This window comes from Mytilus edulis, chromosome 12, assembly GCF_963676685.1.
Source record: "Mytilus edulis chromosome 12, xbMytEdul2.2, whole genome shotgun sequence".
NCBI lineage: Eukaryota > Metazoa > Mollusca > Bivalvia > Mytilida > Mytilidae > Mytilus > Mytilus edulis.
In genome coordinates, this window is record NC_092355.1 from 53,741,463 (window position 1) to 53,754,167 (window position 12,705).

A 12,705-nucleotide genomic window follows, 5' to 3' on the forward strand; every position below is an offset into this window, starting at 1 on the left:
GGTTTAGTTCTACGACTTCAATGGTCAATATTTGCAGACGCGTAAAGAATTAAAACTAAATGAATACTTATTTTTGTCTCTTTAGTATGAACTACAGGGAAAGTGATTATAAATCAATTGCCCACACCAGGTTTAAAATCTCAATCAATTTAAATAAGAAAAAAATAAATAAAACAAAAGTAACAAGTAACGAGAAAGAAACTTAAATAGTAGACACTGGTTCCATTTGTCGATTTTAATAAAGAGAACACTTTTATTTTATTTTTTATTTCTTAGAGAAAAAAATGAAGAGCGTAATACTATGATACACTTAAGATGGAAGTGGATGACTTAGAAATTGATTTGTCCATACGTATTACAGATTCAAAGGTAATTGTATATCGTGTCATTCAGTATGAATTGATGCAATTAACAGAATGTTTTAATTTATGCAATTAACAAAATGAATTGATATTAGCAATAGCTGAATTATTTGCCCAAAATATTTGATTTTTTTTTAAATCAACTAATATATCAAAGAGAAGACCATTTGGTCATTTTAAGGGTCAAGAAGGTTGTTTTAATACGACCGCAAAAATTGATATTTTTTTGGTCGTATATTGATATCACGTTGGTGTCGTCGTCTGCATCGTCGTCGTCGTCGCCATCCGAAGACATTTGGTTTTCGCACTATAAATTAAGTATCAGTAAATAGAAATCTATGCAATTTTAACACAAGGTTGATGAGCACAAAAGGAAGTTTGGGATTGATTTTGGGAGTTTTGGTCTCAACAGTTTAGGAATTAGGGACCAAAAAGGGCCCTTATAAGCATTTTCTTTGATTTCGCACAATAACTCTAGTTAATATGTTGTAAATAGAAATCTATGAAATTTTGACAGAAGGTATGACCACAAAAGGAAGGTTGTGATTGATTTTGGGAGTTTTGGTTCCAACAGTTTAGGAATTAGGGACCAAAAAAGGGACAAAATAAGAATTATTCTTGGTTTTCGCACGATAACTTCAGTATAATTAAATAGAAATCAATGAAATTTAAACACAAGGTTTTTGACCATAAAAGGAAGGTTGGGATTGATTTTGGGAGTTTTGGTGCCTACATGTTAGGAATAAGGTGCACAAAGGGTCCAAAATTAGACTTTGTTTGATTTCATCAAAAATTGAATAAGGCCACACTTAAAAATATTTTGGTTTGCCCAAACCCTACCCAAAGGTGGAGACAGTGGGTAGGTAGGTAGGCATTTTCTTTTTTTTTTCTTCAAAAAGAGAAATTGTAGTATCAAATGTTTATTAGTCTTCATGCCTATTTTATTAAAAAAAAACTTCTTCAAATCAGGACATACAAGAATTTGAGTAGGCAGCTTTTTTCTGGGTTGGTAGCGTTTGGGCAAACAAACCTATTTTTTATTATGGCCTAATTGGGGTTCTTTGATATGCCGAATCTAACTGTGTATGTAGATTCTTAATTTTTGGTCCCGTTTTTAAATTGGTCTACATTAAAGTCCAAAGGGTCCAAAATTAAACTTGGATTGATTTTAACAAAAATTAAATCCTAGGGCTTCTTTGATGTGCTAAATCTTAAAATGTACTTAGATTTTTTATTATTTGCCCAGTTTTCAAGTTGGTCAAATCGGGGTCCAAAATTACACTTTGTTTTTCATCATAAAATGAATAATTGGGGTTCTTTGATATGCCAAATCTAACTGTGTATGTAGATTCTTAATTTTTTGTCCCGTTTTCAAATTGGTCTACATTAAAGTCCAAAGGGTCCAAAATTAAACTAAGATGGATTTTAACACAAATTTAATTCTTGGGCTTCTTTGATGTGCTGAATCTAAACATGTACTTAGATTTTTTTATTATGTGCCCAGTTTTCAAGTTGGTCCAAATCAGGATCCAAAATTATTATATTATATTTAGAAGTGTGCAATAGCAAGAAATTTTCACTTGCACAGTATTGCGCAATAGCAATAAATATCTAATTGCACAATATTGCGCAATAGCAAGAAATTTTAAATTGGTGTTATCTTTCTTTCATGTCTTTGTCCAGAATAGTAGTTGAATCAATTTAAATCATTGTTTTATACAATATACAGTGTATATTCACTTTTACTACCAACTGATAAATTAAAACAATATTAAACATTCAGTGATAACAAGCACTTTTTTTACATTTTAATATTTTATGATGTATTTAAATGAGTAGTTATTGTTGCAAACCCCATTAGAAATTTGAGTTGAGATCAGTTTTGGTATAAGGGAAAGGGGGATGTGAAAAAAAAAATTGGGGGGGGGTTCAATTTTTCTCATTTCAGATTTCATAAATAAAAAGAAAATTTCTTCAAACATGTTTTGGAGAGGATTAATATTCAACAGCACAGTGAATTGCTCAAAGGCAAAACAAAAAATTAAGTTCATTAGAACACATTAATGCTGTGTCAGAATTTTTTGCTGTGTCAACTATTTAATCACAATCCAAATTTAGAGCGGAATCCACCTTGAATGTTGTGTCCATACTTGCCCCAACCGTCAAGGTTCAACCTCTGCGGTCGTATAAAGCTACGCCCTGCGGAGCATCTGGTTTTACTGTTTGATTTCAATATATTGTACATGCTATGTTTTAATACACTGCACACTTTTTTTCTTTGTTTCTATTTCATGCTTCACGTGACTCAAAAAAGCACATATGAAAAACCAATTCTAGAACAATATCGGGATTCTCTAGTTTTGAGTTTAGCACATCGGTACAGTTCAAATTTTGCTATGTCAAAATTATCTCTCCATTCCGCCATTTCATTTGTACAATTGTAGAAATGAAAGCCATAGTAGGGATGAAGTGCTGCCAATTTAGCTCTTGTAAACAGATAAATTTATCCACATAGCACCATAACGATCCTTGTATGTCAGTCGTATTTTAAAAGACAAATGTATCTACTAGCTAATGAGCATCAGTTCATGTAATTGTGTGATCGGTTGTCAGGTGGAATTTTCGAAAATTCGTAAATATTAAAAACAATGCTTATTAAATAATTCTGACTTGGTACAGGCATTTTCTTATGTAGAAAATATAGGGTTAAACCAGAGTTTAATAGCTAGTTAAACCTCTCGAGTGTATGACAGTCTCATAAAATTCAATTGTATTGACAAGTGATCAATTGGTAACTGCGAGTACTCTAACATGTTTTACCTATTCTGTGTACCACTCGCGTTTTTGTTGGGGTTTTTTATGCATCGTGTTGATCTGGTGAGTGTAGTCTGTTTTTCGCAACTTCAATACAGCGTTATCGTTCGGGTCATACTTCCCTGTCTCTGTAAAAAAAAAAGCATAGCATGGTGTCACTACTGTTTCGGAGTAAGCTTTTTAAGCTGACAGTTGTTATTACGTGAAGCTGTGACATCACTGATCCTTTGAGAGGGACAAACATGTTTTACCTCGCGATATTTTCTATTTGTCTGCTGCAAGTTGAGCGCTTGTGGTTCAGTGGTTGCATACGGTATATCATTTTGTATTCATTGTTTTTATATAAATCACGCCGTTCGTTTCTCGGTTGGAGGTTTTACTGTTTCCTGATCGGGCGCTAAATAGCTTACCATACAGTATTAGTTTTTCACTCGTGTCTGAATGCAGTACGATGAATTATAATTGCCTACATTCATGAAATGTGACAATCATATCTCATCTTCTTATTTTTATATTCAAAATGTCTGAAAATAGGTAAAAAAAATATTAAAATGTGGTCTGTACTCCTCTTAAAATGCATGTTAAATAAACACCTTATAGAATGCATGTTGAGACTTCGACTATTTTTTCCTAAAAACTGTTATATTACCATATTTTATTTTGTTTTGTTTAGAACATTTTTTTTTAAACAGGAGAGCTCATTGTGGTTTGTTTTTGTGAGCAGTAAACACAAAATTTCAGAATTTCGAGAGATTCTAGAAAAAAAAGAAAGGAATGTTGTGTTCGTCGACAGGTATGTATTATTACAAATAACAGACAGTACAACTGACCTGTTTAATTTATACAAAACCCGACGGAAACGATCTCACAACACTGTTTACTTGACGAATATTTCAGGAAAACAGTATGTATAAAAAAGAAATGATGATTTGTAATGAGACAACTCTTTACAGAGACCAAATGGCACAGCAATTAACATTGGTGTCTACCGGAGTTACATTTTATATTTCTAGCCTAAATGAAAAGTGTAATATTTTGTAATCAGTTAAGATGTGAGCCAAAATTATAGCATGCCAAAATTATGCATGCCAAAGTTACTGCAAGCCCCCTCGTACTTTTTTCCCTAAACATAACTTCTTTATTTTTGGTCCCAAGACCATTGATTTATGGAAGATATTGGTAAAAATATGATCTCTTTGCGTCCGTCCGTTTTTCTGTTCTTCGGTCTAAATTACATCAAACTTATAGACTTTTCGACCGAAATCTTTCATATTTAGTACTTTTGTTTTGTTATCATTTACAGTTGACCATATTGTACCAACATTTTTTTCGACTAATTTTACGGGCATAATGAGATTTTGGTCATTTGTGGAGTTTTAACATTTTTATCTGATTAACGCAACCTTTTTAGACCTGACTGAACACTCTCATACGTGATAAGATTGTTTTCCATCATGCGAAGTTGACCATATTTTACTGCCGTTTGATATTATCAACATTACTCGAGTTATAATTTTTATTTACTATTTTACAACAGTGACAAGTTGTGAACGCAAATCCTCTCAGCCAGTTGGACATAATATCTTTTATTATATACTTAGTAGTAAATACAGATAAACTGTAGGTGTAATGCAATCATTGACAAGCGTACTGTATCAGCCACCCGTGATGATATCGATATCAGCACGGTTGCAAAGGCTTTATCACACCCTTAATCTGTATGACGTCACGTCATCGATTGCAGTCAGTCACTGGCACTGTTGCAAAGGCTTTATCAAATCTAATCTATCTGTATGACGTCATGTCAAACCTTTAATATTTATGACGTCATTTCAAACCTCCTTATTTGTATGACTTTATGTCACATAAAAACATCTACTTGAGGTATATGTATATATGATAAAGTGTATATGATATGGCTTTTCCAATATCACACATCGTATCAACCCTCAACCAATATAATCCCTCGAACAGAGCAATTGTGATTATAGTGGTCTCTCGGATTGATACGGATGCGATATTGAAAAACAATATGATATTCTCTATATACTAAATAGGATCGTTTGCCATATCATACCGTAGTTCTAATTCGAACATTTACACGGTAGTAATGTGATTGTGATTTTTTTGTACCTTTTGCACGACACTTAATTTCTCTGAATGCAAATCCTCTGACACCATTTGTCAGGTAATGTCAATTGGTTGTTGTTTTGTTTTGTCATTATGTGTTTTGCGATACATTATAACTACATTAGATGTATGTTTCATTATAATACGTTATTTTGATTTGGTAACTGCTCGTCGCGTGTTATTCCTTAAGCAATTGTATTACACAATAAAACTTATCAATAAGGATAACACGAGGTCCCACAATAAAATGCACAGACGAATTCAATAAAAAAAAATGATAAAATTCGTGTTTTCATGATTCTAGCTTAAAAAAAAAGAGAAGGCGAAAGAAATCTCGTTATGGGTTACAACCGTGCATTCATTCAAATTATAAATTGTTGATTTATTTCGATGAATGAATTGATTTTTCCTAATAATTTTGTACCATATGATAAAGCTAAGAGGATAATACATGGCAAAATCCGTATCATATGTCGTATCATCTCGAGACATCAATATCAGTCCCAAAGATGATATTGGTCGAGGGTGATACGGCATGTGATACGAATTTTACCATGTCGCTTTATCATATATTTCAACAGAAAAGTATTATATTATATGAACTGTTTTCTGATCCATAGTCCTGGGTTACCGTTTATTATTGTATTTTTTGTGTGTTTTGTATTTTTTATGGATGCATTTAGTGTGCAAAAAATATGAAAACTTGACGTTCATGACGTCACATACAATATGACAACTTGACGTTCGTGACGTCACATACTAAACAATAACGTCATTCAAAAAATTTACCTATTTTGAGGAAAAAATTTCTTAAACAAAAAAAACCACAAAAAAACTGACTATGTAAAAAAAAAGTAGGGGTGTGATAAAGGTAATGCGACAAAGGGTAGGGATGTGATAAAGGGTGCGCATCAAAGTTGTGCGATATAGTTTGAACAGCAGGCTATATATGAAATATGCAAAACTACTGTTTTTACAACTAAACATATGATAAAAGTTATAAGCAAACGTTTTTTCCTGTTGTTACATGACAACAGCGCTATATAATCATATCCGTCGGGTTTCGAATAAATATTGGTTGCAAAATGTGAATAAGTTTTATAACAAAAAAAACATTGAACAGACGATTGTTAAAGCATTTTAATTCTATCATTGATATTAGTTTTAATGTTTTACACGTACACGCGTCAAAGATTGATTATGTATACTTATACACATATACGCTGCTTTTACTCGACATCGAACAAGTGGAAATTTGCAAAAACAAGACTGGTGTCAATATCGCCAAATTTTCACTTTTTTCATTATTATGTTTTTTTGGTCCCAGTTTTACAGTCAATTTAACCGTCGATTATAAGATTTGGAACCTAGACACTTTAGACTGGCGAAATTCTACACACGTACGATAAAAAAATCTGTTTTAAAGGTGTTTGTTTCCTGATTTTAAAGGTTGGTTATGGACTGTTTAAATAATTCATGAGGCAAAAATTGTTATGATGAACGTATCACATTGCTAGATAAATCATTCTACTTAACGTATAGGAATCATTAAAATATATATTAATCATGAAGACATGAAGACATGAAAGACGTGTATTTAAAAACATTAAATGGTGAGCTTTAATGATGACCTGATAGAAATATAGACAGCGATAATTTTCTCTTCAACTTTGTACTTGTTTGGTTTTATAAATATTTTGATTTGAGCGTCACTGATGAGTCATATGAAGACGAAACGCGCGTCTGACGTACATAATTATAATCCTGGTACCTTTGATAACTATTTCATTTATTTTTGGAATACAATAGACTATTTTCATATCAACGACTTTTGACTCAGGATTATATATTTTTTTTAGCATTGCCTTTTCTGTGGTTTGACATCCTAGATCAACCAAAATAAGTAAAAGCAAACATATAGTTAGTGTGATTTGAGGAGAACGCTTACCGTTTTCCAATATTTTTTTTCATTAAATAAAAAAGGAAGCACTTAATTTTTGTTGTCCTAATACAGGATTCGCTTTATTTTTCTATACTATCTTATACTTAATAGAAAAGGGGAAATAAAAAAAATGGGGTCACCGTTCATTTACGCTCACAATCTGCCTTTTTTAGATTACTTTTTTTGTAATAAATAAAACTAATAGGAGAAATAGAGGTAAATATTGATATATAAAAAAAGAACTAAATTACAGAAATCACTTAAATTTTACAATAGTTTAGATTAAATACAGCTTATTTGAAAATGGAACTAAACATATAGGTCACCTATGAGTTAAAAAAGATATTTCAATTTTAATGTAAAAAAATGGCAGTTTTACACCAAAGGGAGATAATTTGTAGCTTTTTTAATGCTTTATACATTTCAAAGTTCAACTGGGGCAAAAATGAATTGATTTTTCTTAATAATTTTTTACCATATGATAAAGCGAAAGTAACAACTAATAGAGTAATACAAAATGTGTAATATAAAAAAAAGATTAATGAATGTTTATATCCTCGAGCCTCATTAAAAGATTGAATTTACTTTTTTTTACTTTCTCGACTTTATACCATGATATGCTAGTAATACGACAATCTACGCAATTGAGGTTTACGAAATCCCATAGTAATCATATCATTCATATCGGAAGCTTTGTTAAGGATGTACTAAGGTGAGGTTTTGGCATTTATTTTAAATGTTCATAATCCTTATTTTTTTACTATATGATACCAGGTAAAATATTTAGCCTAATAACACTCTTTTATATCTATACAAGACTTAAAAGCTCATGAAAGGTCATCTGCCAAATTCCAAGCAAATTTTTATTTATTTTCTTTTGATTTGAGACCTAAATAATACCAATGCAAATATAAGGTAAAAGTCCGAGTCAGCCTTTTCCTGCCACATTTCAAAAATCAAAAATATGTGTATCTCGAAAAGGAGCTCCATGACCTATCAAATTTTTTTATCTAATTTTGTTTCATAACTAATGCTCTTCCGATTAAAAGTATCAATTTTGATTTCTTGATTTTTTGAACTTCAATTAATTACATCATGGCCTTAAATAGATTAAATATATATGCATACATCTACGTCTTTAAATGTCTGACGAATAGTTGTCTCATTTTTACTCATACCACATCTTCTGATGTTCTCAATCTTATAAAAAGACCCAGTTATACAAACTTCATATTCATCACAAAATATGCTTTAGTCATTATTATCCAAACAATTTTAAATTCAAGGAATTAATCAAATGAGTAACTAAGATGCTTAAGTAATGAAAAAAGGATATTTAACAAACGTTTGATCTGTATCACAATGTATGAATTTTTAACATTTATAGCGAAGAGTTGGATTTACTGAAAGACAATAATCATAGAACACGGGACGTAAGTACCTTTTATTCACATACGTTTAGTTTGATATCTCATTACTTACAAAACACAACAATTTACTAAATAAAAAAAAAATCTTTCCAGAAATCATAACTCTTTGTGTGTCAACAAATCTTATAGACATTACACGATCCGTGCATTGACGAATTTTCCCAAGCTAGTAAATTGATAAATTGATAAGAAATATTGACATGATTCGTTTAAACTTAAGAGGCATCCGTCAGCTGGCCCCTTAACAAATATATATATACTAGTTCAGTGATAATGGACGTCATACTAAGCTCCAAATTGCACACAAGAAACTTAAATTAGAAAGAATACAAGACTAACAAAGGCCAGTGGCTCCTGATATGGGACAGACACAAAGATGCGCACAAATGCGGCGGGGTTAAACAAGTCTATGAGATTTCAACGCTCCCCCTATACTTCTAGCCAATGTAGAAAAGTACACGTTCACAATACGCATATTACAATTCAGTTCAAGAGAAGTACATCAATGTTTTTTTGTTGTAAACTTGAAACCCGCTACAGTTGGAGAAAATCTAATATGGGCAGATTAATCTAGTGTCAATATTGTTGATTATCTTACCTCCAATACATTTTTATACGCCCGGGACGGGACGTTTTATGGTATACCGTTGTCCGTCCGTCCGTCCGTCGTCCACACTTCGGACTATAACTCAAAAACACCTTCTCCAATTTCCATGAAACTTTGGTGAATTGTTTATATCTATTGACGTAAGCTCCCTTTCGTTTTTTTTTAAGTTCAGATTTTCAAGTTTTGGATTTATGGGGCTTTATTCATAAAAAAGAAGGGATTTTCAACACTTCGGACAATAACTCAAAAAGGCTTTCACCAATGTCCATGAAACTCTGGTGAATTGTTTATATCTATTGACGTAAGCTCCCTTTCCTTTTTTTTAATTGCAGATTTTAAGTTTTGGATTTATGGGGCTTTATTCATAAAAAGGGGGGATTTTCAACACTTCGGACAATAACTCAAAAAGGCGTTCACCAATGTCCATGAAACTTTGGTGAATTGTTTATATCTATTGACGTAAGCTCCCTTTCCTTTTTTTTATTTCAGATTTTAAGTTTTGGATTTATGGGGCTTTATTCATAAAAAAGGGTGATTTTTAACACTTCGGACAATAACTCAAAAAGGCTTTCACCAATGTCCATGATACTTTGGTGAATTGTTTATATCTATTGACGTAAGCTCCCTTTTAATTTTTATAAATTTCAGATTTTAAGTTTTGGATTTATGGGGCTTTATTCATGAAAAAATGGTGATTTTTAATACTTCGGACAATAACTCAAAAAGGCTTTCACCAATGTCCATGAAACTTTGGTGAATTGTTTATATCTATTGATGTAAGCTCCCTTTCAATTTTTTATAAATTTCATATTTTGCATTACCGTGTTATGCATTTGTATGCTTAAAAAAGGGGGGATTTTTCCAATTTTGGGACAATAACTAACACTTTCACAAAATTTTATGTATGGATGAAAAATTAAGACAACAAACTTAGTTAAATTTGAGCTAGTAGCCTTAATAGTGCCAATTTATTTGTGCATTTTTATTTATTATTTTTTTTTATTTTTTTTTTTTTGGGGGGGGGTATTTGACAGGGCTCACACTATTTCTAGTTGATCATATAACTTCATTTAAGGTGGTATGGGTGTATTTCGCCATCTTGGATTGTAAAAATCAGAGAATGTAAGGTCCATATTTTCTATCAAATTACCAAAATTTGATGCAGGAATTCAGATTTTTAATGTGAATTTTCATTTAAAAGAACCAATTTATAAGAATATAATTTATAAATATTAATATTTTTACAAGTGTACATTATTTTTGGTTGTTTTTTTTTAAATTTTCCAATTTGCAATTTAGGGGGAGGTAACTCTAAAACAGTGCATTTTCTGAAGGACTCTACATGAAATTTTCCTATTTTTTCTTTTAGCCGGAAAAAACGTACGGTGATCCTATCTTTTCTTTTGATATTCTCAAAGCATTGTCTGAAAGCAATCTTTTCCTAATTTATTTTAAAATTCTATCATTTGGTATAGTTTCTATTCACAAAATGTTGTTTTTTTTCTGTATAATCCATACAAAATTTGTCATTTTGTCACAACCTGTAGATTGAGAAAATGCGCGGTGACCTATCATTTTTATAATATTTTTGAACATGTATCAATAGATACTACATTTTGACAAAGTATGAACAAATTCTATCATTTTTTTATTTAGACTCCTATACCACCTTAAAGCATAAAAGACAAATGTTAAAAGAGCAACGGGCGTATCATGCGCTAAAGCGCAGACCTTTATTAGGAATATGATTGGTTAAAAGCGTCCGCATGGAGACTTTGTATATTTCATATTAGGTTTGCAGGGAGACGGGGCTTACTTCATACACTGTTAGTAGTGGTGTTACGTCCCTTTATATTCCATATTAGGTTAAAATGGAGACAGGGTTCATTTCATACACGGTTAGTAGTGGTGTTACGTCTCTTTATAAAAACAAAATGGTACTGAGAAAAAATCTTAAAGGTTTCAACAGACGAAGAAATTGATGATTAAGATTGAAATAAATTCATTAAGCACATTTAAACCTAACAAATTTTTAATGTTGGTATCTGTCTTTGTAGGATCAAGGAAAGTTGTTTCTAAATGCTACCAGTACTAAAGACTTGCTCATCTTGATAGATCACTAGTCTAAATTTCACACGTTAAGATAGTTGTTAAATACATTCGTTACATAATGTGCTTGTGACGTAATACGGTATAAATGGGTCCACCCCATATGGAATTTGCTGACCCCATATGTACCGTATTAGGTCACTAGAACACTATGTAACTAATAAAATTGTACAATGACTCATTCTAGGACCCATTGTGTTTAAATGACTTCATTATTTTCACTATGCAGGTTTTCCGAGGGAATAATCCGGTTATAAAAATAGTGAAGCACATTATCATTCATTTCTATTATATGAATTATCAAAATTTTGAAACGATTAAGGAAACTGAATGTAACATGGATATCAACATTTCAGGTTTCATATTATGTCTCAATAATACTGAAATACTGCTGTTCAATAGTCTTAAATCAACATAGGAATTCAAGAAATCCAATACTACTAGATATATATATTCCATTTAAAGATTTTAAATTGTTCGAGTACTTTTTAGCATATTCAAATTGAGGAAATCAAAAGTTGTGCGTAAACAAATAATCTCTGTGTAGTGATATTGGACATGTTTCTATATTGACAAGCGATTGAGATTAACCATTTGAGTGGATTTTGAAAGTTGAATGTTAAAAACTATGGAGTTATCAAATTTATTCAAAGTATTGAATTAAAGAACTTATTGAGTAAAAAAGGGATTTTTTACCAAGAGGAGATGCATCACGAAAGGATTTTCGGGTTATTCTTATTTACGGGAAAATGAATGCCACTTCGTACCGCGTTAATTTAACCACATATGTGAAAATGTCTCAGCTTCGTAATCATACATAACAAAGTTTACGATATTGACTGAGATTGGGGAAAAAAACGTTACCATTTAGCCTATGGAAATTCTATTGCGCATATCGCCCCACCTGCAACAGAAAAAGAGAATCAATCTGCAGTTATTTCAAAATTTTTTGCAATGTTGCAATTGGATTGAAACTTTGCTTGATGAAATGCCGCTATTTAAGAGGCATACAACAGATCGAACACACGCTTCAAGAAACCTCTTTCTAAACTGTTCACCTCAAATTTATCTGAATTTTTTTCGTATACTAGTATACAACATTTTGCTTCTCTAACCTGTATGCATGTTCACCCCATTATTAACTCAAAGCTAGTCCAACTGTGATCCATGTTGATATATAACTCAACGTATCAGTCCAAAACAGAGCAGGGGTCATTTTTATATCATGTTTACATTTCATGCTTTTTTGTTGAGCATCCGTGAATGAAATGTGTATTGACAAAAAGACACTAAACAGTCATAGATCAATTC

At 31.6% G+C, this 12,705-nt stretch overlaps 1 protein-coding gene across 1 annotated transcript in view; it reads left to right on the top strand.

Annotated features, from left to right (window-relative positions):
- LOC139498801 (uncharacterized) overlaps positions 1–12,705 on the top strand; it is a 113,428-nt gene that overhangs the window by 67,770 nt on the left and 32,953 nt on the right. The window contains exons 2-4 of the mRNA XM_071287358.1: positions 277–369; positions 3,869–3,969; positions 8,636–8,681. Of these exons, the coding sequence (XP_071143459.1) occupies positions 316–369; positions 3,869–3,969; positions 8,636–8,681 (201 nt within the window). The 5' untranslated portion in view covers positions 277–315. The remainder of the gene's footprint in view (positions 1–276; positions 370–3,868; positions 3,970–8,635; positions 8,682–12,705) is intronic.